Source organism: Pogona vitticeps, chromosome 6, assembly GCF_051106095.1.
Source record: "Pogona vitticeps strain Pit_001003342236 chromosome 6, PviZW2.1, whole genome shotgun sequence".
Lineage (NCBI taxonomy): Eukaryota > Metazoa > Chordata > Lepidosauria > Squamata > Agamidae > Pogona > Pogona vitticeps.
Window position 1 is genome coordinate 110,499,650 of NC_135788.1, and position 27,514 is coordinate 110,527,163.

At 43.6% G+C, this 27,514-nt stretch overlaps 2 protein-coding genes and 1 long non-coding RNA gene across 3 annotated transcripts; 2 read left to right on the plus strand and 1 right to left on the minus strand.

Moving 5' to 3' along the window:
* Positions 1 to 22: 22 nt before the first annotated feature.
* On the plus strand, positions 23 to 11,254 carry LOC110081779 (uncharacterized). The gene is made up of 7 exons (XM_020798783.3): positions 23 to 511; positions 2,363 to 3,296; positions 6,245 to 6,371; positions 7,401 to 7,508; positions 7,647 to 7,754; positions 7,898 to 8,005; positions 9,498 to 11,254. The coding sequence occupies exons 2-7, from the start codon at positions 2,427 to 2,429 to the stop codon at positions 10,862 to 10,864; spliced, it is 2,688 nt and encodes an 895-aa protein (XP_020654442.3). The 5' UTR covers positions 23 to 511; positions 2,363 to 2,426; the 3' UTR covers positions 10,865 to 11,254.
* Positions 11,255 to 13,160: 1,906 nt separating this feature from the next.
* On the minus strand, positions 13,161 to 19,726 carry LOC144583398 (uncharacterized). The gene is made up of 2 exons (XR_013537155.1): positions 19,553 to 19,726; positions 13,161 to 13,660 (listed from the first exon to the last, which is right to left on the minus strand). It is a non-coding gene; the product is annotated as an uncharacterized LOC144583398 (long non-coding RNA).
* LOC110081850 (uncharacterized) lies at positions 19,359 to 26,900 on the plus strand. The gene is made up of 5 exons (XM_020798922.3): positions 19,359 to 19,491; positions 21,098 to 21,993; positions 23,474 to 23,600; positions 24,720 to 25,197; positions 25,713 to 26,900. Exons 2-5 carry the CDS (start codon positions 21,169 to 21,171, stop codon positions 25,726 to 25,728), a joined length of 1,446 nt encoding a protein of 481 aa, XP_020654581.2. The 5' UTR covers positions 19,359 to 19,491; positions 21,098 to 21,168; the 3' UTR covers positions 25,729 to 26,900.
* Positions 26,901 to 27,514: the final 614 nt, after the last annotated feature.

The following is a 27,514-nucleotide window of genomic DNA, read 5'->3' on the forward strand; positions in this document are numbered from 1 at the left end:
GAAAAGTGAGGAAACGGAGAAGGGGAGGGTGGCATTGCAGCCTTCCAGAATGACAGGCGTGCCAGCCTATCGGAGACGCCGTACGGTGGCTTAAAATAACCTCCTCCAGATGTCTATGATTGGACAGCTGCAGAAGAAGATCTGCCTGCCTAAGGAAGTGGGACTGTGGGAAAAAGGGGAACGATCGAAGGGTCAGAAACCAAAAAGAAAGAGAGAGTCACAGGAAAGGGCAGGGGAACATCCATAGGGTGGAGTAAGACCAGGAGAGTGGATCTAAAGGATGGACATGGCTCTGTAAGGCTGGATCACAAGAGATACAGGAATGTCTCCGTAAACTGCTGAGTTGTAGGGGGAAGTCTCTCACGAGCACATGTGGGTCAGTGGTGTGCACAGAGCGAGTACAGCACAGGGGTAGGTATTGAGAAACACAGACAAGGCGATCTGGGAAGGAAACAGAGCAAGGTGAGTGCTGTCGGTGGCGAAGGAAGGACAAGACCTACAGAGAAACAAGGTGTGTATTTGTTCAGCGTGCACAGGAATGCGGATGTATATCTCATATGTAACGTGGTGGGGGAGAGGCTTGCTCACGGCATATGGTTGCAGCATTTATAACTACTGTTAATAAGGGAGTACCAACGAAGCATTTGAAGGATGAAAAAATGAAAAAGACTAGGGAATGGCAAATAGAGAGCTGCTTCAATGGCTTTTTCCTTTGTACCCACCTGGAGCAGACAGGCCTAAGGGAAGGATTCCCTTATAAACATCTGAATAAACATCTGAATAGGCCTCGGCCCTTTGAACCTGAGGCTGAATCGCATCTTGTTGAGGTGGAGGAGGGTTTTCAGTAATACCTGGGCTTGTGAATTGGAGAGGAGAAAAAAGTTTGTGATGTGCTTTAGGGCTTGTTCTCTTAATAGAAAGGAGAATTTGAGAAAGTTACTTGGGGGGGGGACTAAAGTCCTGGGACATGACATCTCTGTGGCATGGCCACTACCCATGCTGAGGGAGGGAGGGGGATTCTGGGAATTGTAGTCCATTAAAGTAACTTTTATAGTATGGGGAAAGGGGGAAGAAGTGCCATTTGGCACGATATAATGCAGCATGAGAGTGTGACGCTCATTTGAATTCTTTTCATAAAGTCAGTTTTCTGTCCTCCCTTTCTGAGCTGTTATCGGGCTAAAATGCTGCTGCATATTTTGTTGCATATAATAATTTTTTTGTGGCTACACACAAGCCAAAGATTTTAGACAGACAGTGTGTATATAGCGATACATTACATTGTTCCTAATTAAAAGCATTAAAACTGCATGCATGAAGTGAAATGAACACTTCTTACACAGAACCAGCTTCTAGATACAAAGTCCTGTCTGGGGTGAAATAGCCCTAAATGATACTTCAGAAAGTGTTATAAGGGCTGGGTCCCAATTTTACTTTCCACCCCCTGGTACGTTTTTATTTTGCGGAGGCAAATTCCAGGAGAACACTGTGATACGTACATTGCACAGCGCGCTCATTTTAAAATCAATATAAAATGAAATTATGTGGCATATATGTGTAGGGGTGAGGGATCTTCTCAGTTTGATTCACCAACACAGAAAATTAAATTATATTATTTTATATGTTATATTATTTTAATTCATATTTATACAGTGGTGCCTCGCTAGACGATTACCTCGCAAAATGGTTTATTCGCGAGACGATAAGTTTTTGCGATCGCTATAGCGCTTCGCAAAACAGTTTTCCCTATGGGTGATGTTTCGGACTGTGCTTCACAAGATGTTTTTTCTTCTTCCCGGGACCATTTTTCACAAGACGACGATTTTGACAGCTAGGTCCACAACTCGCAAAATGGGTGTTTTCGGGACGGTTTTTCGCAAAACAGTGATTTTGACAGCTGATCCGCGCTTCACAAAACGGTTTCTCTATGGGCCATTTTCGCAAGACAATGACTATTTCCCCCATTGGAACACATTAAATAGATTTCAATGCATTCCAATGGGGAAACGCATTTTGCAAGACAATGTTTTCGCAAAACAGCGATTTTCGCAGAACGAATTAACATCATCTTGCGATGCACCACTGTATATTCTTATTATTTTAATTTATTTGTGGGGTAATCTGGCAGGATTGAGCCATTTTTGGCCTTTTAAATTCATTTTTTCCCCAACAGTTTTAAGAACAATTAACATAACCGGTGGATTTTGTAAATTCATCTGTATCTTTAATATTCATTAATTTATTTTCTTCTATAGTTTAAACACTAATACGTTGGCATTAACACCAATGTTTCCATGTTTGTAGCATTTTGCAACCCACTTTGCATTTATCTTTACTATCCTGGCCTAATTTCTTTCAAACACAGCAGTGGCCCAGTAACTTAATGATTTTAAGGTCTGCAAGGCCTGGAGTTCAAAAAGGTCAAGAATATGGCTGCCAAAGTAGAGACCAGATTGGCATTCACCAGACAGACCCCAACAGAGCCAGCTCTGAACAAGATGGATGCTTCCACAGAGTTGTCTGAGTTGCCCAATGTCGTACAGTGCGGGACCATTGAAGACCTGCTCCATCACATGGCCCCCCAGCAAGGACAAGCTAGGGCACCCCAATGCTGGGAAGATGCCTGGCAGCAGATATTACAGGTCATGGGCAGTGAGCCTTTGACAAAGACCATGTCCAGTGGAGAACCACAAACCGAAGGAATCGATGCTGCTCAAGAAAATGCCAAGCCAGCAGGTATGTTGGAGCAGCCAGCTACAGACGTCAATGTCCCTCCTGAGATCACGCCAACTTTGCCTTTCCCACCAAAAAACATGTGGATGCTGCACTTCCAGATAGACGAGGATATTGAAGCCTGCTTGGAGACCTTTGAATGGATGGCCTACACCCACCATTGGCCCAGGGAACAGTGGGTGGCCCGGTTGAAGCCATACCTGAGCTGCAAAGCCCTCCTAGCCTGCAATGTCTTGGGCCATGACGTGGTTCCCACCTATGATGCGGTGAAGGAGAGCATCCTGTGTCGGTATGGCATCACTCCCGAGATGCAGCGCCGGGGCTTCAGGGAATTCCGATACCAAGAGGCCAAGGGCCCCCGAAAAGCCTACCAGAAGCTCCGCATGCTGGGACGGCGTTGGCTGAAGCCCGAGAAGCACACCAAAGAGCAGATCTTGGAGCTACTCCTTTTGGAGCAGTTTCTGGCCATCCTGCCACAGGAAATGCAAAGCTGGGTCCGAGAACGTAGCCCTCAGACGTGTACCCAGGCTGTGGAGCTTGCTGAAGGTTTCCAGCTGAGAAATGAGGTAAGAGGAAACATGCGGCATGGACAAGAGCTTGCTTTGCACCTAAAAATTTGTTCCTATATTTTTATTTAGTTGATTTGCTAACCATGGCAATTTAAACTGAAGGCATATTTTTATACCAAATGGGCAAACTTTGCCTTGATCAGTATTTGTTCCTTTAAGTGAACAAGGGGTGAAATTTAATAATGTAGTGAGAGTAAACCTTGTGTCAAGTCACTGATAGCACACAGACGGGACAAGCTTAGGTGATGCTTGTCCACCATGTTCAGCTGCCACGTCTGCAGTGTTAGGTTGCTCTCAGTATTTAAGCAAGTGTGTGAGAACAACACTTCACCACTCAGTTGTGAGTCTGGTGGTCATTACTTTAGATGTCTATGCCAATGTATATGTTGCCATGTCTGACTAAGTCTAATATATTATGATGTAAGTATTTATCAGAACTCTCTCCGTACGTTTTCTTACACGTCCGCGTCTTTACTCTGCTAATTAAGGGGAGAATTTGAAGCTACCACATAAGAGGCTCTGTGTAACTCGTTATCTTGGGCTCCAAGGTTTGTTTTCCCTAACAAGGTGCTCTTATAAGCTTCATTATCCGACTCTAACTCCAAGCTTCCGGAGAGGCAATAGCCATATCAAGCCTCTGGAGTTGGCCCCACGCCAACAGTTGGTGGACTCTAACTCCCATTAGCCTTAGCAGATGTAATTCCAATTATGGGAGCTGCAGTCCAACAAAATCTGGCCCACTATACCTTGCCTATATGTGCTTTTTACAAAGATGAAGTAAAGGCAGGAACTCACCTAGCTGTTAGAAATTACCTTGATCCTTTTTTCATATTGTTTGGCTGTTTTCAAAAGAAACAAGATGTTTATTTGTGCAACATGGGTTACACAGTAGTGTTTTTTTCCCCCTTCTGAAGACTGCTGCTTTATTTGTTACCATCGTATTGGCATGGAATATATGCTCATCAGGCTAATGAGGTGGGTGAGGATCACATAACAGAGCCCATAGGATCGTAATGTCCCAGTCAGGACCTGTATTTAACTACACTGTTAGGCTTTGTCATATGGCAGTTTCATTTGGCCAATTTTTGAAGATTGGCCAATTTAATATTTGACCAGTTTTTTAACTTCCCTGTTTTGAAAGTGAATGCCAGCATGTTCCTATATAATCTTGAACATTCATTTGAAAAGTCCACGTAGAAATATGTGTTAATTTTCACACACCACTCTCTGTATATGTACATTTTTATGCTGTTCTGCCAAACGGGCATATCTTCTGCAAGCAACTTAATATAATATAATGCATTTCTATGCTATTTTTTACAAATTGATATGCAATTTTTGTGAGCATTTTTTAAAAAGTTAATTTCCTCAATACATTTTTATTGTAGCATTAAGAATAGCTGAAATATTAGTGTTAGACTGTGTTTAAATTTTGGTCCAGCAATATGAATTTTGGTCTATAAGCCGAACAGATTTTTCCTCTCTTCTTATATCACAAAAGGCAAATGTTGGAAGTAGTTTTAGATCCAATTGGACTATCCGTCCATCGATTCCCACTTTATCTAATTTGATTGGGAGAGGCCTTTAGATTAGCTGTAAACCAAGTGCAACTTATGGGCTGTATGTAGCCCCAAAGCTATCTTTAAGGCCTCTAAGACTGCCCGTCCCCCAGGGAATCCACCAAAAGGCACCCAGACTAGGGGAGGGGGGGAAGTGTTGCCAAAAAAAAAAAAAGGTGAATGTACTAGGATGTGGATGTCCTGTGGTTGGGGTGCAGAATTTATGACTTTCCACATGGTGCTAAAATGTAGTTCCTATCAAGGTAAGCAATGGCGAGGATTGGCAGAAGCTGCAGTCCAACCTGCAGAAGGATGATAGTTCTCTTTCTCTCCTATCTCATCTTTACAGAGGAATTCAGCTGGTTCTGAAACGCTCTGAGCTCAGGGTTTATGGAGTTGTGGTCCAAAAAAAAGAGGTTACTTACCTGTAACCATAGTTCTTTGAGTGGTCCTCTGTGAATTGACATATACAGGTCTTGTCTGAACCTGTGCTGACATTCTGGGAAGATTCTAGAGCTAAAAGTAACAATTTTATGGTGTGATTTTCCCCAGGCCAGGAGGCTCCTCCCACCCACCACTCCTCTTAGTTTCTTTTTTTCCACCAAGCTGAACAAGTTGTCCAGGAAGATGGAGCTTTTGCAACCTCCTTTTCTCAGCTGGTTCTGAAACGCTCTGAGCTCGGGGATTATAAGACATAAGACATAAGACATAAGAAATTTATTTGTCATTGCGCTCACAAGTGGGTGCAACGAAATGAGGTGCTCTTCCCCAAGGTAAAACTGGACAACACTACAAAAAAAGTTAAAATATACACAACTTTCACCATCCAAATATAGATACCCCGTTTTCTCTCAGCAATTGAAATCCACCAAAAACCTATGGCCCCACATTTAAACTCAATACTGCACTTGGGTAAAAACTGTTCTTGAATCTGCTTGTCCTTGCTTTCAATACCCTGAATCTCCTTCCTGATGGTAATAGTTTAAAGAGCTGATATCCCGGATGAGAGGAGTCTTTCAGTATGTTAGATATCTTCCTCTTACATCTGTTCTTATACAATTCTTCCAAAGAGGGGAGTGAACAGCCAATGATGTTTTGGGCCATCTTAATCACCCTTTGAATTGCCTTTTTCTCTGCCACTGTGCAGCTCGTGAACCATATTTTTGTGGTCCAAAAATTAGTACTGTATATATGTTTTCCCCCCAAGTTCTGCCCATAAGTGAGCCAAGGGAGGCTATTGAACATTTCCTAGACATGCATCAGTAGGGTTGAAAGGATGGCCTTTCCCCCAGTGTGTATGTGGGGCTTTCTGGAATTTGCCTTCTGTTTATTTTTTTCCTGTTCCATTTCTAACTGTTACCTGTTTCTTCCCTCCAACCCAAAAAGCCACCCATTCCATTGGAAGACGTCTGTGTAAAGTTCTCTGAAGAAGAGTGGGCCTTCCTAACAGAGGAGCAACGAGCCTTGTATCGAGACATTGTGCTGGAGAATTTTCAGAATGCCTCCGCTTTGGGTAAGGATTGGCCTCATGAGTAAAGCTTGTCTCTCCGGCCTCTTTCACAGGATAGGAAGGAAAAGGCAGACTGGCTCCTTCCTCATCTCTTATGAACCCAATTACAAATATTTATGGCCCAAAGAATTTTGTTTTCCTTTGTTAGGATAACTAGTGGAAGTCTTGGAGAACAGGGGTGGAATATTACTTTTTTAAAAGACCTCGTTGTGTTACCCGCTCACAGTGGTCATATAGACCAGATGGGTGGGATATAAATTAAATCAAATAAATAAATAAATAAATAAATTACTCATTGCTTTTCAACTGCAAGGTGATAGTTCTAGTTGTCACTCATAAAAGAAGTCTGCTGTGTTGCTTGTTATGCATGGCTGTTATGAATGGGCCAGAAAAATACTCTCCAGGCCCTTATAGTGGCCAATTCTGATACTGCACCTATAAAATATAGAAAACAAAACAGTACTGTATGTTCCTTGCCACTTAGGGAAAGCACAAAAAGGATGGCATATAGTTTGAAATATTCCTGTCATAATGCATTTAAAATGCCCTTAAAATGATTTTTGGAAGTACCTAGAACATGTTCCATATTACGACCCAAATGTAACTCTGATTATTCACACCTTTGCTGTTGGACATGCGGCTTCGTTACAGCTTGAGTATTCCCCGAAATTAACTAGATACAAGTAACTACATTTCTTGTAACTAGTTACTTCCGAGTTCTTATACAACCAGGTCTCAGTTCTTTGTTCCATATATTGTGGTCCTCTACTGCATAAATTTATCAGATCTGGACCCAGTATAAAAGGTGTTAACAGATGATGCCCTGATCCAGATCTCTCTCCCCCCCCCCGCCGCCTCACACACCCTATACACCCACTGTTTTCCTTAAAATTAAATGCATGAATTGTGTCACACTGAATTTAGTCCTGACTTTCAGAGCCGTATCCTGAAGAACTGTGAGGCAACTGAAAATACATTTCGTGCATATTCTCTGACAGACTTTTCTCTCTTTCCACCCTTCTCTTTTGACAGGAATTCCTCAGGAGAAGCCATCACTAATTAAGCAAATACAAGAAGAGAGAATACCCTGTTTTCAGGATTATTTCCCGAGAGGAGATTCTCAAGATAATCCATTCACAGGTACAGATGTGGATTAAAACTGGTTTAGCAGGCTAGGTAGACATTCCAAAGGCAATGCCTTTTCTTTGCTGAGAGAAAGGAGAAGCATTTTCTGCCTGTGCTCTGACAGATTTTTCTCTCTTCCCTCTTTTTTAACAGGATTTCCTCTGGAGAATCTAGACGTAATTAGGCAGATGCCAAAAGAGGGAATACACTGTCTTCAAGATGATGCCTTGAGAGAAGATTTGCAGGAGAGTCCACTCACAGGTACAGAAGAGGATCAAACTTTGTTTGAATGCATACAGTAGACATACAAAGGATAATAGCTTTTCTTTGATTAGAGAGATAAGAAGCATTATCTGCCTGCGCTCCAAAGGCCTTTCTTCTTTTCCACCCTTCTCTTTTGACAGGAGCATCTCTGGAGAAACCTGAGGTAATTAAGCAGGCACAAGAATTGGGAATACCATGTTTTCCAGATGATACCCTGAGAGGAGATTCTCAAGACTGCCATTTCAGAGGTACAGATGGGGATTGAAACCAGGAATTGAGCTATGATCTGCTTAATGTTCATAACTAGATTTGTTTCTTCTTCCACTACTAAAAGCACTCTGTCTTGTGTGGCAGAAGAGGGTCGTGCCAAAAGTTGGACATAGGACCATCTCAAATTCCCCAATAACAGCTGTAACAGCCATATATAGTAGCTGCAAACTGAGCAACCAGAAAGTTAAAACTGGAATTAGAACATATTTAGTTTCAATAATCATGTATGTGTGTAGATCTGTTCAGTGCTGCAGCAGGCGATTAAAACGGGGAATAGAGAAGTCGAGGCAAACAACATCAAGCACATGTTATTTAGCTTTATTGATTTTGTTGATTTAATATCATGCCTTTTAGAACAAGGGCCTACAAAGCAGCTTGTGATCTAAAACTACAACAATGCATTAGAATACAAGTCATTAAGTTTCCAAGTTTCAAATACAGCACAGTTAAAAACAGAGTACTACAATCAATACAAGGTTGAAGGGGTAGAAATGTTCTCAGCATCCGTCTGAAGGGCAAAAGATAAGACCTTCAGGGACAGGAATTCACAGCCCTTCCTGTGAAAGAAAACTAGTAACCAGATTGGGTCTACTACCTGAAACTTCTCCCTGCCCAGAGAGAGACTCAGATGGTAGCTGTAGTAGCCCTCATCGTTCATGGGAAAACTGTCCTCAGGTAGAACCATGGATACATGATTCTAGCCTGAATCCCAGAACCTCCCAATAGCTTTACCTGATAAGGATAAATAATATGGTTTTGAGTGCTTTTATTAGAATTCACTAGAACAGCCACTCTTTTTTTCCAGCAGGGCTCTTGCACCTTTAAGTAACAGATGGAAATTCCTCACTGTTGCATCTCTGTGCTTGGAAAAGCTGCCTCTGTTCAATTTCCATCTGTGCAGCTTTTGAAGGCATAGAAGCCCTGCTGCCATGCAAAAAAGGTAGCCATTCTATCTGTGATGGCTACAAATGTCTCTTTGTTCTAAAAGAAAAGCTGCTGCTTGTCCCAGATTCCATGGCAGCCCGAGTGTTAAATGCAGATTTCTGAATGGTGCTCAAGATCTGGTCGTGTCTTCGGTCCTTCAGCAGAGATGTGATCTTTCTTTTAAGCTTCCCTCTCTCGCAGATGAATCAGAGAGGTCATGTAACTTATGGCGCAGAAATCTGGCAAGCGACTTCGCCTCTTGTCTTTTTCACTACTGAGGAGGTGCAGCTCCTCCAGCAGTGGCAGAAATAAGTGTTGATAAATAGAATAAATAAATAAATAAATAAAATCAATTGGGGTACATGGTGCTTTCAAAGGAACATATGGACGGGTCTGCGCCCCAAGGGCTTTGCAAGCCAGAAACCTACCGAGGCGATGCTCTTTCCTCTCTTAGCCTTGATCTTCTCTCTTCCTCAACTAAGGAATGGGGCCAACGAGAAGAGAACATCCATTGAGACAAGCTCACGTTCCTTTTCTTTTCTACAGAAAACGCACGGCTTCCAAACTCTACGGAAAAGAGGATAGCTTCAAAGAAAGCAGAGATGGAAATGAAGGAAAAGTCCACAGCAGCAGGGGTGACTCAGGACGGTTTGGACTCCAGCAGAGCCCCTGAGGGTGAGTTCCTCAGATCAGAGAAGCAGCGTCCTCAGCCTCTCAAGCCCAGGCCTGTAAGGACGTCCCCATCCAGGTCTCATCCCCGAAAAAAGCAAGTGTCAGCCTCAAAGGGTCAACCTCCAAAAAGGAAGAAGCAGCCGCCGCCCACAGCCAGTGAGCCTCATTCTGGGGGAAAGAGACTTCAGCTGCCCTCGCCAGGAGAAATGTCTGGAGGGATAGGATCTGACGCCACTGTTTCAACCCACAAGTCCCTCAAACAGAAAAAGAGACCAAAGGGACAGGAGGGGCCACCAAAGCTGAAGAAGCAGCCAATGCCCACGGGGAAGTCTCCAAAGCTGAGGAACAAAACTGCGTCTGATGATGAGCCCCCGACATTGAAGAAGGGCCCACAGCAAGAAAAGAAGGCACCGCTTCAGAAGAAGAGGTGCCGCCAGCCGGAAGAAAAGCAGCAGCCGCTGCCACTGGCCCCTAGCAGAAAACCTCACGCGGGCACCCTCTCCGTGATCACTTGGCACCCGCCATTCAGTGCCACTGTCGTCTCTGACCTGACATGCGTGGAGTGTGGCCGGACGTTCCGGCAGAGGGCGGACCTGCGCCACCACCAGTACGTCCACACCCAGGAGAAGCCCTACGCCTGCACAGTGTGCGACAAGTGCTTCCGACATCCCAGCAACCTCCACATTCACCTGCGGATACACAGCGGCGAGAAACCCTACCGGTGCCCTGAGTGCGGAAGGACCTTCTCCCAGAGCTGTAACCTTCGGACACACCGTAAGATCCACACGGACAGCAAGCCCTTCAACTGCTGCGTGTGCGGGAAGACCTTCCGCCACCGAGCCAACCTCACCATCCACCAGCGCATACACACAGGGGAGCGCCCGTACTCATGTTCCGTCTGCCCCAAGCGCTTCTGTGACCGGTCCAGCCTGGTGCAGCATGAGCGCGTGCACACGGGGGAGAGGCCCTACGCTTGCCGCGTCTGCGATCAGAAGTTCAGCCAGATCTCTCATCTCATAAAACACTGCCGGGTGCACCCGGGTGCCAGAGGCCCACCAAAGTCCAAGACCTCCGGGGGGCGCTCCCTGAGCCCTCCGAAGAATGGTTTCTCGCGATCCCATGGGAAAGACTCCTTCAGAGTGACAGCAGTGAACAAGCAGGATCAAAAATCTGCCTGGGTCTCAAAAACGTGGGTTTCCCCTGCCAAGCCAGATCCTCCACAGACTGGAACTACCACGTAGAGGAAAGGGTGGAAAACCTTTGGTCTGAGATCTACAACTCTCACACCCCCATCCAGCATGGCCAATGGGACTAGGGGAATTTCTCTTGACACGGAGAAAGCCGAAGAAGTATCAGGAACCTAGTGGGCCCGAGTAGGCAAAAGGAAATCCCAACGAGGAAGAGTGTGGATCAGAATGTTAGAAAGCGGAAGGAAAAAATAAAGTTACTGCAATCCCTGTGGCCTTCATACCTTGTACTTAGCTCCAGTGAACACTGCTGGATTTATTTTGGAATTAACTTTGTGATTGGGTTCAGTGGAAGGGGGAGGCAGCTCCTCTTTTTGGGCGGGAAATAACCAAGAAGAGTCATTTTGAAATGTTAACTGATTTATTAAATTTAACTTCTGGAGATTCAACAGCCACTTCTTTTGGTTCGAAGCAACTCAGTTCAGGTAATTGTCCATAAAAACTAGGCAACATTCCAAAGGCAGAACCATCCGGTTTCACTGCGGGGCTGGCCCAAAGCGTTCTCTGTCGGTTGGTTTCCTCAACGGGGACACGCCTCACAGCGCAGATCGTGCCACAGCACGGGTGGCGTGCCCAACCTCCCTCGATCGGCGGTTGATTGAAGGAGGCATCCGGCCGGATCACCCTCCTCCATTAGATGGGGGAATTTCGCTTAACGTCGATCGGTTCCCTGTTTCGTGAACTGGTTTTTCGCTTTACAACGATCAGCAAACAGCTGATCGTCGGGTTTCAAAATGGCCACCGGCTGTAGAAAATGGCTCCCCGCTGTGTTAGGGATGGATTCCTCACATTACAGGCACCAGAAAATGGCCGCTGTGTGGAGGATCTTCACTGGACGAGCAGGTATTTCACCCATTGGAACGCATTGAATGGTTTTCAATGTGTTTCAATGGTTTTCTTATTTCACTTGACATTTTCACTCTACAGCGATTTCGCTGGAACGAATTAACGTCGTCAAGCGGGGCACCACTGTAACAGCCTGCCAGAGTTTCCCTCCCTGATTCTCAACAGATCTGCTCACACCAACGTCTTTCTTTATTTTGCAATTACATTTTTTATTTATAGGAAAAGACTTCACCCTAAGCCAGCCTTTTTGCTTTCAGTGCCCATGATCCCTGGGGATTAACATAGTTGAAACCCACCCAGTGGCTAAAAAGTACCAAGGCGTGCTTTCTCTCTACTCAGCCTTAAGCAAAGAGCACCAGTGGCAGCACAAGGACTACAGTTGTTCCTGAGTCTTAAGTTGAAAGAGTTAAGAATGACTGGGTTGCCAGAATGAAGAACAAGGTGGGGCAAAAGGCAACTTTGTTGGACTACAATTCCCAGCATTCCTCACCACTGGCTGTGCTGGCTAGGGCAACTGGGAGTTGTAGTCCATCCACAATCATAGGGTTACAGTTTGCTCAGCTCTGATTAGAAGGGAAGCAGAATGGGAGCTGGGTAAATGGCTTCTGAATCCATGGAGAAAAGAGCTATCTGAAAGACCTGGAGATACAATAGGATCCCCTTATCCACAGGATCAGTATCCGCTGACTCACTTATCCACCAGCTGAAAATATTAAAAATATTAAAAGAAAAAGCCCATAAATGTGTATTTCTAACAATGAAGTTTCCATAACTGGCCACTAGAGGGAGCAAAAGAACATGCTCAATATTATACTGTAATAGCCTTCACTATACAGTAATCTGTTTTTCAGCATCCCCAGGGGTAGGGGCTTGGAATCTACCTCCTGCAGATAATGGAGGTCCTACTGTATAGAGCTGGGCAGAACAAAAGCATCTTTTTGGTAACAGAAGAGGCAGAAATGCTTCTAAGATAGGACTCTTTTAAGAAATAAAGTGTTGGCATGGGACAGTGGTTAGAAGAGTGGGCTAGAACCCCCACTGGGTCTCTTCCCAGGTTCGACCCTCACTCAGTTACTTCTTCTCAGCCTAACCTACCTCACAGGGCTGTTGTGAAGATGAAAACATGAAGGAGGACCATGTTGCTGTGAGGATGAAAGGATAACCTTTTGTTCTGGGCCATCATGTTGCCTCCAACGTATAGTAACCCTATGAATAAGAAATCTGCAAAATGTCCTGTCTTCAACTGCTCAGCTCTTATAAACTCAAGTCCATGGCATCCTAGGGAGTCAATCCATCTTGTATTTGGTCTTTTTCTTTTCCTGCTGCTTACAACCTTTCCTAGTATTATTTTTTCCAGAGATTCTTGCCTTCTTGTCTGGATTTTGACAAATTCAGTCTCTGTGGTTTGAAACAGGCCTCTTGGTATTCTGTCTAACCCTAGTGATTTATTTTTTTCCTTGTGCTTTCAGAGCAGCTTTCACTGCACTTTCTAGAACCACAGGTTCTTCATCATGGGATTCCTTTTCACCTGATCATACATTATTATTTTTAAAAGAACTGGGAAACAGCTTTTTTGAACGACAACCCCCAAAATCCCCCAATGGCCATGCTTGGTAGAGGAGTCAGGGAGATGTAGTACAAAAGTAACTTTTCCAGTCTGTTTTTTAATACCTCAACTCCAAAATTATGGAACATTTAATGATTGCTGCTGCAATTCCCAATGCCATTCTTTGCACAACAAAGGATCTGAGGTTAAACAGTGTACTGTATTCAGAAAATCCAAAGCTGCAAATGTCCTGCTGTTTAATGATGCCAAAAGCCTAAGATGGCCACCTCACTTGATCTCGTAACAAGGTGAGATCATCTTGCTGGTTCCAACAGATAAATAATTTATCTGGCTCAGCATTTTCTTGTGGACATGACCAAGGGGATATCAAGCTGGTCCTAGAGAAATGAAATAAATAAGTACATTTTCAGTCCTGCCATGGGAAAGATTTCTACCCGTATTGCAGTTCAGAGACTAGTTGACTTGTGGTACACCAGGATATACTGCAGTGATGAATTACAATGAGTCCATGCCAGCTTGCTGGTGAAAGTGCACCCTCCCCAAATTTTGCTACACTGCAATTCCCATGATTCTTTGTTGTACGGTAGGATCACCATATCCACAGGATCAATATCCACAGATTCACTTATCCGGTCTAAAAATATTAAAAGAAAAATCCTAGAAATGTATAATTTCAAAGACAGAACTGGCCACTAGAGGAAGCCAGAGACCATGCTATGTATTCTCATTTCTAGAGAAATATTGTACCATAAATTTCTATGATATTACAAGAACTGGCCACTAGAAGGAGCCAGAGATCATGCTATGTACATACTGTATAGCTTTCCTCTACAGATTTGGACATCCTACTTTACAACAGCAGAATATAGAATGTATGGGACTCCTACCACTGCTGGTGGAACATTTACTTTTTACTTTACTTTTATTGAATTTATACCCCGCCCCTCTAGACAAAGTCTACTCGGGGCGGCTTACATGAGTGATAAAACAGGATAAAATAACATACATAGAAAACCTAACATAAAAGTATTCCAGTTGGGGCACAGGATCTTCACAGAAACTGCTAGGAGTTCATTGTCCTTCAGCTTCCACGTCTTCCTGCAAGTGTGATGTGCCACATCCTTCTGACCCAGCTGCACTAAATTATCCATATGGGACAGTTTGATGTGCTAAGCAGTAATTTTGGACCCTCACCATTTCATCTAATCCTGCTCCCTCATCTTACAATTTACGCATAGAGGAGAAAATGAACAATATCCTAAACTTCAAATATGCAAATGATAATATCTATAAATATATAAATTGCTTCTCAGGGGGAAAAATTACCTTTCTGTTTCTATCATGGTGGGACTCAGGTTCTTGAACAGAGTGATTGACAGCAAGTAAAATAGCAAAGGCTGAGAATCAATATATTAGAGTATACTGAATTTTGGAAGATGAAGAAAAATGAAGTAAAAATATTATAGCTAAGAAATAACATGGAGGAGTAGAAAAAAATAAATATAAATACAGACTGGCAACATGAGAAAGGAATTCATGTTACGTTAGGCCCTGTCCTTTCCAGATCTGCCATCTCGACTAGTTGTCCAATGTGAAAAATGGCTTTTGGTCTTCCAAAAGTTCCTTACGCTTGAAATATAGGAGTAATGCCACTTGTGTGTCCATGTGTATTGCTGATTTCAGCTCCTTAGTATCTCTTGAGTGTTTCTATAGGATGTGAATCCTTAAAATAGCCCAAATTGTGAATAAAAACTATATCAGGGCAAGCATATATGTTTGCTTCATTTGCATCGTCTTTTACAGTTAGGTGCCTATACAATATCTGTGAATGTGGTCTTTACATCCTCAGTGGTAAAATTCATGCTTTGCCTGTTGACATTTTCTCTATTTATTTTTCTCAGCAGCTAAAAACAATCTAGGATTGCAAGGCAAGAAATATGTTTTCTTGAATACTTAGGACTTGCTACCAATCAGAGCTGACTGCACTGTTCTTGACAGATCAATGGCCAGATTTAATATTGTTAGGATTGTTTGGCATTAGCCAGCAGAGAACAGCAGCCTTCTTTCTAACCTTGTGAGTATGAAAAAGGAATGACGATCTTTGGAGACTGGAAATAAGCCATAAAGGAACCTTAGTTTTTGTTATCTAAGAAATTAATTTAGAGATAGTGCTGGAGGAAAATCACTAAACTTTATTACTGAAGCCCCTAAGAGAGGCTTCTACGCATGGATGGAAGTCTAATCAGATAGACATTACTCTAACCAAGGAAAAACAGGAAGTAGTATCAAACACAGTCTTCATGTACATGTTTCTTTTAAAGAAAAAGAAGAGGAAACACCCATTTCCTTGTGACCCCTGTTACTTGTTCAAATCACTTGATACATGCCTTGGTACTGTATTCCATCAAATACAGAATAAATTCATGTGTTTTGTCAACCTTACACCTGTTTACTTAGAAATAAGATTATTGAGTTCAACTGGATTTACTTCTATGTATGTATGTATGTATATGGGCAGGCACTCTTGAAAAAATTAAATTCCATGCATGCAGTAAAAAAAAAAGACATAAAAAAGCAGGTGTGGATATCATACTCTGTGACCTCTAAAAACATTTTATGTTGAATCTTGGAACCTTTTATCCCATTCCCTCCCAAAAAGCAGGTATTGTGCTCCTCAATTTTGATCATCCCACAGAAGGGAAGAAGGGTTCATCCTCCTCTTTTCTTCATGTCATAGTCCTGCTCCACCTCAGTCAGATCTCAGATGTACTTATTTATTACAAATCAGGCATTAAAGGGCTAAAAATAGGAATCATTATATTTGTAATATTTTGGCCCTTTAGCACTTGGTAGTGTGGAAGGAAATGGGTAAAGTGTATGTGAAATGAAATGTAAGCCATAAATGTGAGATTTTAAAAAGCAAATAAACATGATGCATCAAATAGATTCAAATTTCTCTGTCTTGATTGAGTCCTTTCTATAAGTCACTGTTTATCATGGGTTGGAACACTGTTGTTGTTGTTGTTTAGTCATTTAGTCGTGTCCGACTCTTCGTGACCCCATGGACCAGAGAACGCCAGGCCCTCCTGTCTTCTACTGCCTCCAGGAGTTGGGTCAAATGGAGCATTTGTGGAACATTAGTGTGGCTTAAGAGAAACACTCATACTGATCCAGAGGTGGTTTGCTATATTTAAAAGCTGCACATGACTTAAAGTGGTGTGTTCAAGTATATGCATCATAATCTACAATGACAAACTATATCAGTTTAATACCACTTTATCTGCTAAAACAGCTCTAGTGCACGCCTCTGAACACAACACAGAATTCTCTGTACAGTACTTGTGTGTGTGTGTGTGTGCGCACACACTCACAAGCCATCAAGCCACTTCTGACTTATAGCGACCCTTTCCAAGGTTTCCCAGGTAAAGAGTACTTAGAAGTGGTATATTACAGGTGTATTCCCTTCTTCTGGGGGGGGGTGCCCTGGGACTGTGCACCTTGCCCAAAGCCAGGCGGGCTGGCTCTTCCCCCTGGAGGCACAGTGGGGGGATTGAACTCCCAACCTCTGGCTCCACGGCCAGATGATTCACTCACTGAGCCAGCCAGCCAGTCTTAAATACTTCCTTAGGATGGAGTCACAACAAAATGCTATCAAACTGGCATCAACTTCCCCTTGCTTCCCTTCCTCCCACGTGATCTTTATTTCCAAGCAGGAGCAGTTGACTAGGCCTAGCTGCCATTTTATTTTCCCACAATTCCACCCAGCAACCCTAGGAGAAATTTAAATGATGCCAAGGATATTGAGTGGTAAAAGTTTATATCCTCTTATATTATAAGGCGGACAACATGGGATCTATTCCATCTGCTGTTATAATGACCCCAAACTTCAGGTTGTCAAGTGATGGGGGGGGGCATGAAGCAAGAAAGAGGAGAATGTATAGATCTTGTTCATAACAAATCTCCTGTGCCTTCAAGAGTTAAATGCAAAATTGCCATCTGTCTGTGATGTGGCGGGGTTATTTGGACACCTTGGGGAATGGCAACTGCCTCCACCTATGAAATTCCACCATATCGATCTGAACACATCGCAGGGGGAGGCCCAGATGGAATACCACCACCATGGAATACCAGGAAGTTCCAGGTTGAGTTGGGAGGGAATACACCCTGAAGTTTTAAAGACTGCTGCCAGTCAAAGTTGGCAATACACTTGATTAGATGTCAGCTTCAACATAAAACAGTTAACAATATTTTCGTCTGATATCAAATGTACTTAGAATGAGCATTCTTAGTGGAAGGATAAAATTACTCTGTTGGAATTAGAGCTTCACGGAATCTACAGACAGCAACACCAGGAGCAAAGTCTTGTAGCACTTGAAAAAAACACACACCAAGAAATCCATTATGACAATCCCTTGCCATCATGACAAAGGCTACTTTTGTATATGAAAGGTTATGCTACAACAAAAATCCATACAGTGGGGTCTCTACTTAAGAACTTAATCCGTATTGGAAGGTGGTTCTCAAGTTGAAAAGTTCTTATGTTGAATCTGCATTTCCCATAGGAACGCATTGAAAACCATTTAATCCGTATCTGCTCTTTTCCGTCCATAGAAACTACAGTGTAACCTCTACTTAAGAACTTAATCCATTTTGGAATGGTGTTCTTAAGTTGAAACGTTCTTAAGTTGAAGCAAAATTTCCCATAGGAATGGACTGAAAACCAATTAATCCGTTCTGGCTGTTTTTTTGTTATGTAGAGGTGTGTTCGTACATTGAAGCATTAGTTCCCATAGGAACTAATGCAAAGCTGGTTAATACGTACTCTACCACTAGGGGGAGAATTTTTTTTTTAACCTAAGATGACCTAAGGTTAAAAAAAGAGCAGGAAAGTTTTTTTTCCTGTTCTTATCTTGGATTTCTGTTCTCAAGTAGAAGCAACATTTAGCAAATGGAGCTGTTCTTAAGTTGGATTGTTCTTAAGTAGAGACGTTCTTAAGTAGAGACCCCACTGTATAAGATACATATATATACTTTAAGATGTAGTGTGATTCTCTGCCTGAGAGTGCTCACTGGAAGGACAGATCCTGAAGCTGAGGATCCTGAATACTTTGGCCATCTCCTGAGAAGAGAAGACTCCCTGGAAAAGACTCTGATGTTGGGAAAGTGTGAAGGCAAGAGGAAGAAGGGGACGACAGAGGACGAGATGGATGGACAGTGTCATCAAAGCGACCAACATGAATTTGACCCAACTCTGGGAGACAGTGGGAGACAGGAGGGCCTGGCGTGCTCTGGTCCATGGGGTCACGAAGAGTTGGACACGACTAAATGACTAAACAACAACGACGATTTTCTGTTGATTTTGTTGCAGTTTACTACCAGCCCGGAGAATGTATCAGTAAATATTGGAAAACATCTTAAATAATCAAAGGGCTTTTTAAATAAAAAAAAAACCCAGCCGTCTTCCTAGAAAAGCACTGAAATATGCAAGGGAAGGGTGCAAAGGGGGGTCTACGTTCCCCCCCCCCGTTCTCCCCAAAGAGGGGGAAATGGTTTGGGGGCTGATTTTTCCTCCCTCCAGCAAAGGAGTAGCTTCCCAGGGCCAGAGGGTGAGTTCCAGCTACAACGGGTGTGTGTGTGTTGGGGGTGTCAGGAAACCACAAGGAAGCGAAACTGCTGCTTTCTCCACTGCTTAGGATCACCCTAAATTAGGAGGGTCACCCCACACCTAGCTCGAGAGCATTCGCCTGAGGTGCCTTTGAATTCCTGGGGACCCCTCAGAGTTGCTCTGCTGCGCGCATTGCCCCTCGCACGCACTTCTTCCCCGACTTCGGTGGTCTATAATATTATAATATTCACACGTCGTTTAACACGGATCCGTTCCGTGGCGGTATGAATGGAGCGGTCCTGACGCGGTCCCACTATAGAAGACTTCCCAGTCGGAAGGTGCCATTGTTAATCATCCAACCCTATTGAGAACCCCCCATCCACCCACCCCGCAAGCCGAAAACGAGCGCCTCGAGGAGAAAAGTCCCCCCCGCGCTCAGTGTTGCGCTAGGCTTCTGCTTGCAGGAAAGTTGTCCCGCAGAGGTTGGGAAGCACGGGACGAGGGGCTTCCCCCCTCACGCACAGGGTGAAGTGGTACAGTCCATTCCTCCTGGGCTGTGTTGCCGCACGCGGAGATCACAGGCCTGCCCTGCTTCCGAGAAAGGTGAGACAACAAGGGTCCTACTATTGCCTTAAAAGGGGGGAGTTCGGGTCGGAAGGAATACCTGTTTATGGGACTCCTCCCTTTCCCGAGCAGAAAAGCCCATCGGCCTTCCAGCTGGCCGGTTTATCACAAGGAAAAGTTGAACCAACGAGGCCCATTTTCCCTGTTGAGCTGGTTACACTTTGTCTCCTCATTTCCTTTTCCAGCCCTGCCTCCGTCCGTGGCCTCTCCTACTACTAGTCACTGTAACATGTATTATATTAATTTCAGGAAGGGCTAACCTAAGGGGAAAAACGTGGCCTCTGAAGTTGCCTATGGCATTAGCTTCTTTTGCATGATGCCTGTTAAACTCCAAAGTCCGCGGTGAGAAAGAACCTCTAAGAGTTTCCCTTTTCTTCCAGCAGCATATCCAAGAATGCAGATGGTTCAATAATGCTAATCTTGTTTAGCATTGTTTTTTAATTGATTAGAGTTTGGGTATTTTCTATTACCTTGGTGCAGCCTTTAGTCAAACTGGTGTATAGGGCTGCAATTTCACCGACACATACAGTGCTTGGAAATTTTGAATGCAGGAGGGAAAGAGGAGGGTGTAACATCAAGTGGGTTGCCTTAGTAAAGGAAGCCATGGTCTTCAGCTTGCAAGACTTGAGTAGGACCTTTTGGAGGTCATTAATTTATAGTTGTAAATATAATTCCGAAGTAACCCACTGACACATAATAACAATAAAGTGACTTTGCTTATCTCCAGTGCGCTTTTGCTTTTTGGCTGTCTTTAGAGCTAATGCATCTCCCATTTCTTCTTCGCTATTCCTGATGTTTGTAATTTCACCTCTGTCCTGCTAGTGTCTTCCTTTGAATCGCAGTTTCCTATGAAGCTTTTAATACAACCCCTTAAAGTAACTGCACAGCCTTTTCTCCTGTTAAATGCTGCCTCAGCTCCTTTGACCTTTCCCTGCAATTTTCTGACTCTCTTGTTTTCAAATTATAAATCCTTTAAAGCGGAGAACAGTCCTGTCATTCTTTGTAAACCTCCCTGTACATGGATGTTGCTAGATATAATACACTTAATAATCAACAAGCTGCATAGCAAAAGAGTAGAATAAATTGCCCCAAGCTTTATGCCTGCTTCTTCTGTCTGGCTGTCATTTCATTAAAATATTCTCATCAACCGTTGCCAAGGTACCTGATATATTAGCACATTCATGGTTGCATCTGCACCAGAGGCCAAGAAATTCTGACTTGGAGATGAGCCCATTTTACTACCTGACTTTCACAAGTGCTTTTTAACAGACATTGTTGTGTCTTCACACTGAAAATGATGGATTTCCCTTCATCACAGAATGGAAGGGACATCTTATGGCTTTCCAGGTGTTGTCTGACTGCAACTCTTACAGTTTCTCACTACTGGAGATGCTGATGAGAATTGCATGCCAAAAACATCTGGAGGGACACGTTGGCCTGCCATGGTGTTAGAGGGGCTAGGAGCCTTTTAAAAGATGTCTGGGCACCAAGCTTTTGGAACACCCATTGAAGGATGGGGGAGGGAACAGTGTTCCATTTTTCTCACAAAGACATACCTTACCACAGAATATTTTTCTCACCACAGCATTTCCCTTCTGTGTGAGAGAAAGCAGCTCAAGAGGAAGCTGCTGCTTTTGCTATCCCTTGAGAAACAAAATGGCCGCAGACCTCTTCACAAACAAAATGGCGGCCTCTCCAGGAGAAATGGTAGAGCCAGGCCTCCCAGTGCAGAGTCGTGTGAAACTGGAGGCTCAGCACCAAGGGGACAGCAGCACAAGGGGAGAAGATGGAAAATGTCCCAACATAATCCAGTCTGGGATGACGGAGGCCTTAGCCAAGGGGGGATCGGTGCCGAAAGTGAAGCAGGAACTCTTAGAAGAACCACCACCACCACCACAGATCTGGGATTGCCAGTGGCCGAGGGTGTTAGAGGTGGTACCAACTCCTATGAACACACCAGTTTGGGACAGTCTGCAGTTGCCTCCTCTGACTCAAGGGGCCAACACTGAGACCTATTTGGCCACCTTTGAGCAGATGGCCAATGCTTCTCAGTGGCCTCGACAAGAATGGGTGACACGGCTTATGCCTGTTCTCAGCGGACAAGCTCAGCAGGCCTGTTTTAGCCTGGATGCAAAAGACAAGGGTGACTATGGAAAGGTGAAAGTGGCCATCGTGAGGCTAGACAGCTACATTGCTACTGAGACACATCGCCAAGGTTTTCGGCATTTCTGTTACCAGGACGCTGAGGGGCCACGAGGGACCCACCAGCAGCTCCAGGAGCTTTGTCGTCGGTGGTTGAGGCCTGAGAGCCAGACCAAGGAGCAGATCTTGGACCTGCTCATCTTAGAGCAGTTCCTTTTCATCTTGCCCCAGGAAATGCAAGACTGGATTAGGGAACGTGGACCTGAGACCTGCGATCGGGCTGTAGCCCTGGCAGAGGAATTCCTGGAGCAGCAGGAGGCTGAGAAGTGGGCACAACAGGTGAGGAACATTTCAGTCATTGACTTTCCTAGGGATATAGAAATCTGTCTTGCATTTGCAGATGGGAAGTGTCATTTTTTTCTAGAGAAAATTTTGAGCCAAAACAAGGAAGAATATTGTGGTCTTGGATTGCGATACTGGACTTTCCAACCATTTTCTGGATGCCGGATTCCACACCCAGTATTATTTTAAGCAGCCCATACTGTTACCATAGCAATGATGATCAGAGTTTGGAAAGGTGCATTTTAAAAGTGATGTGTCTCTTTTACTCATTGCAGCATTTGAGCAGTAGTTCATCATTGTTACTCCATTCAGTGCTACACAAATACAGTGGTGCCTCACTTTACGACGTTAATTTGTTCCAGCGAAATCGCTGTAGAGCGAAAACATCGTAAAATGAAATTTAAAAGCCCATTGAAATGCATTGAAAACCATTCAATGCATTCCAATGGGCTGAAAACTCACCGTCCAGCAAAGATCCCCCATAGGGGCAGCCATTTTCGGTGCCTGAGCAGGGAGGAATCTGTCCCTAAGCACAGCAAGGGGCCATTTTCTTCAGCTGGTGGCCATTTCGAAACCCGACGATCAGCTATTTTGGATCGTCGTAAAGTGAAAATTGGTTCCCAAAGCAGGGAACCAATCAACACAAAGTGGAAAAACCCCATTCAAACCATTGTTTTGCGATCGCAAAAACCTCACCATCAAGCGGATTCGTCATTAAAGGGGTAATCGTAAAGCTGGGCACGACTGTAGCTCACTGTGTTACTAGTTGGGTTGCTCCTTGCTTTTTTCTCTTTTTTCAGTGTTGGGATTGAGCAAACAAATAGCCTAATGTTTGAAAAATACCTCTTGAAATGCTTGTAAAAAGGACAATATGGCTTTTACAACTACCTTTTAAAATTAACTAGGAACTATTGCTAGTTACATCTGTTTGTTGCATTACTTTTGAAATGCAGTTTTCCTGTGCCCTCGAGTGATTTGAAAATTTCACTTGTTATAGGCTTGTTTGGGACATGCTGGCGCTGCGGGTTAAACCACAGAAGCCTCTGTGCTGCAAGGTCAGAAGACCAGCAGCCGTAAGATCAGATTCACATGGCGGAGTGAGCTCCCGTCACTTGTCCCAGCTCCTGCCAACCTAGCAGTTCAAAAGCATTTAAAAATGCAAGTAGATGAATAGGTACAACCTCGGTGGGAAGGTAATGGCATTCCGTGTCTAGCGCTGGCCACGTGACCACGGAAATTGTCTACAAACAAACGCTGGCTCTATGGCTTGGAAATGGGGATGAGCACCACGCCATAGAGTTGAACATGACTGGACTAAATGTCAAGGGGAACCTTTACCTTTTACCTTTATAGATTTGTTTATGGCTCTGATATTGATTCCAGTAGGAAAGGAGATGCTGTATCCTAGGAGTAACTAGTGCTTATCTCAAACTGGTTGAAGAGGCCTGACCCCATCTCTCTGTTTTTGTTGTTTCAGATAACCTTGCCAATTGAAATGGTGATTGTAAACTCCCCTGTTGTAGATCAGACTGTGTCTGAAGGAATACAGAGACATCAACACAAGGAGGTTAAACAGGCTCACCAAGAGGATAACAGCTTGCAAGGTACCGTAACTGTTACCAAAAGCAGTGCTTCAAAATGGCTGTGTAATAACCGGATTAGGTCCTTGGAATACAAGAGCCTATTCACCCATATCTAGAATTTAGGCAAAGCTTAGGAAATTTGCTGATTGGAGATTCTAAGTCCAAAACTCTTACAAATTCTAGATTTTGAATGGGTTCATCTGATTTCCTTCTTGCTCTGCAACAGTTTTTGACAAAAGAAGCGTCAGCAGATTGGGGTGTGCCAAGAGATGCATAGGTACTGACCAAGGTATTGGGAACCCAGTTATAGGATCTCATTCCTGTACAGGATTCTCTCTTGTAAGGAGATTGAAAGAAGGGGCTTGTCCTGGAAAAATCAGCCCCTTGAATGCTTAAGGTGAGCAAGAAGGCAGGACGTTGCAAAGGGAGAACATCTGTGCCAGTATGAAACATTAAGCAAGAAAGAAGAATGTCAGGCTCTTGAGATCCCAAATGTTGCAAATGGCATTCTGTCTTCCATCCACATTAGTAAACAGTCCTGAGACCATTAATTAAGACAATAGGCAATCTGTTCTATAACATCAAATTCATGCCACACCTCCGGCCTCTAGTCCTTCCCATTATCTCCCAATTGACAGAGTGTTAGTAATTTGATTATTCAAAATAACTATAAGTGATTAACATCAGAAACTGTGCCACAGCTATAGAAAAGATTTTTTTCAGTTTTGAATTGTTTCATAGAGGCATAATTTGTGTTATTTTAAATTCTGATGAAATTGACATATTTAGGTAAAATTATGGATCAGGAATCAGAATAGCAGTTCATCTTTGAGGGCACTTGAGTTTGACAGTTCAGTTGAGAACGTGGGACTGTTTAAATCTGAGATTACTGTAAAATTGCCAGTACGGTTTTGAAATTATCTTGAGGGCTGCAAGCATTGTTTTTAAGAACCATGCACAATTAAAGATAAATCACTCTGAATGCTGAAATCTGTGCTCACTATAACTCTCAAAATCCCCCAGCCAGCATAACTAGTGCTGGCCATGACAATTTTGATGCAGTTGAATCTGAGACTTTCTCTATATGCAACATTAAGGTTCTTCAGGTGAGCATACAGCGGCTGTTTTTCTGTCCAACAGAAAGCAACTTTTCAAGTAGAAATGGGGCCAAGGATGTTCATGAAGGAGAGGCTGAGGAGCAAAGAAGATTATCTGAAGGAGGAGGACTGGGAGAGGCTCTTTTACCTAGGGGTGACCTTAAGAGATCCCAGACAAGCGAGTGCAGGGTGGGAAGGCCACAGAAAGGCTGCCTGTCCATGAGGGTGATCCAAGACCGAGGGCTCAGCAACATCCTGACCGACCTGGAAGCAAAGCGGCACCTGTGTAAGGAATGCGGCCGACGGTTCCGCAAGAAGTGGGACCTGATCAGGCACGAAAGAATCCACACGGGCGAGAAGCCCTACCAGTGCCCAGAATGTGGGAATAGCTTCAACCGCAACACAACCCTCACCAAACATCTCCTCATTCACTCTGGGGAGAAACCTCACCAATGTGCCTACTGCGGGAAGAAATTCACAAGGCGGTCACATGTCATTAACCACCAGAGACGACATTCATGGTAGGTGTTACTCCATTCTTCTCATTTTATTTATTCATAGCATTTATAACACACACTAAAAAAAGACAAAAGAAAAGGCGGTTGGGGAGAGAAAAGGAAATAAAGAAGTAAAAGGAGAGGCACAAGTTCTTATTAGTTCTTAGCCTGGTAGAGAAGCAAAATCCAGCAGCATGCAGGTTTCTGGATATCTACTCAGACATCAGCCCCACTGAGTTCAGTGAGGCCCACTTCCAGGTAAGGGAGGGCAGGACCCTCATGCAAGGGTACAAGCTCGCTTTCAGCATGGATGAATGACATTCAAGCCACTAGTCCATTTGTATTCACAATACCCATAGTCCCAGGAGGATTGAACAGCACGCTCTTCTGAAAGTTTTGATCAGTCTCCCCACAAGTGAAAGCTTGGCATTCAGGCATTCACTGTCAGCCCAAACCGACAAAAGAGAATAAGCCTTGATTTTCTGTAGTTCTCTCCCCCGCTCACCCCCCCAATAACATATTATCTGTTTTGATTGCAGCCAAGGAAGGTCTTGACAAAGAATTCATGGCTTTTAATCCACGTGATGGAAAGGAAACGTGAAGGCATGTCACTTTTATACCCCAAGGAAAAGAGGATAGCTGCGTGTTCCTGGCGCCAGGCTCAGAATGCAAGCTAGTAAATTCCTGCAGCACGTCGGTCGTTCTGAGAGTGTCCGCTGCTTGCGTGCCTGAAGCTGGTGATCCAAAACACACCTGAAGACAACCAGCTTTCAAAGCTGTTGGCAAAAAGCTCTGGCTGCTTTCTGCCAGACTGAAGAAGCGTTTGAAAGAGAGGAGCATTCAGTGGTACCCAATCCAGAATGGTGGCAACGAGGTCCTTTTCCAAATTATTTATTTTATTTATTTTTAGGACAACTTGTTGGAGCAGGAGTTAGCTTTTCATCATGGAACTTGTAGATTTGGAATATGCTTCTGAAGAATAGCTAATTTTAAGCAAACTACTCGCTTTTTATTTTTAAACCAAGCCACCCTCATCAGGTCTTTCACCTACCCCCAAGTTTGACTTTAATGCCTTATACATTAAGTAGACTGTATGAGGCATTCAAGTCTGCTCTAGCAATAGGCAGTACTATTACTACTATTCTGTACTAATATTCCCTCCCTGCCACACTGCCTTTGGGTTTGCTTTGTAGACATGGCTCTACAGTTGAACACCCAACAGACAGATCTCAGTGAGAAATACAAGTACAGCCTATTCCATGTTAAAGCAAACTCCAGGCCTTCAACTAGAGAGAAGATAAGACAGCCAAAAGGTTTCACAACATATTTGGGGATGACATTATGGTCAGCTGCTGATCTCAGAATCTCAGGTGGCTCTTTAAAGTATAAAAACTGGCATCTCTCAGATGGCAAGAGGGCTGGGTGAGAAAACAGGAAACACACCAGCTGTACCTATTCTATGTTGTTGTTGCTGATGGAACCTGAAGGAAATTCCTTCTCTGTGCTTGTGCAGGGCTTGATCATGGCTCTTCTGAGGTGGAATTGATCTGGCTGCTACTGTCTAAATTACCCTTTTAAAAACAAATCAATGCAGTGTCTACTTGTGTAATAATTTATTTTCCTCTTTCGTAAATGTTGCCTATATGCACTTACAAGCTTTGACTGCAAAATGCATAAGTTATCAAACATACACAATATACCTGTTTTAATAAAACCTGTCAACAGCTGCTTTTATTTCTTGAGGATGTTTCTTGCTTTTTTAAAACCTCTGTTTTAACTTGAAGATGCAGACTGTTTATATTTAAAGCAAATAGAGAAATCCCAACTTTTTTTTTTTGAAATATCTGATGTCCTCCATCTTTTGTTATTTTCAAACATGAGACATAGCGCATTTGCCGATCTAGGGGATGCTTCACAATGGTCAACACAGCTAATTTGGGTTCACATTAAATTTTTTGCATTTGATCATCTGTATATTCCTAATCCTCTTCATCTGGTTTGTTAACTGGGCTGATAGGAGTGACCTTAAAATATTGATGTACTTTGGCTCCCATGAGTCCTAGTCACAGTAGCCAATGGTGAGACATAATGGGAGTTGTAGTGCAGTCACAAAGGTTCCTCATTCCTGTGTACAATGATAGAGAATACTGAGCCCAAATGGAGAAGATCTTAGTTCCAGGGGATCTGCTAATTTAAAGCACAACGGAAACCCAGCTTCACATCTTCCCAAATATGTTCACTTGACTAGAACTGAGGTAGGACATCTGTGGTTCAGAGTTAACAAAAATTGCTTTTTTGGATGACAAGTGCCAGAATCCCCTAGCTAGCATGTTCATGCTGG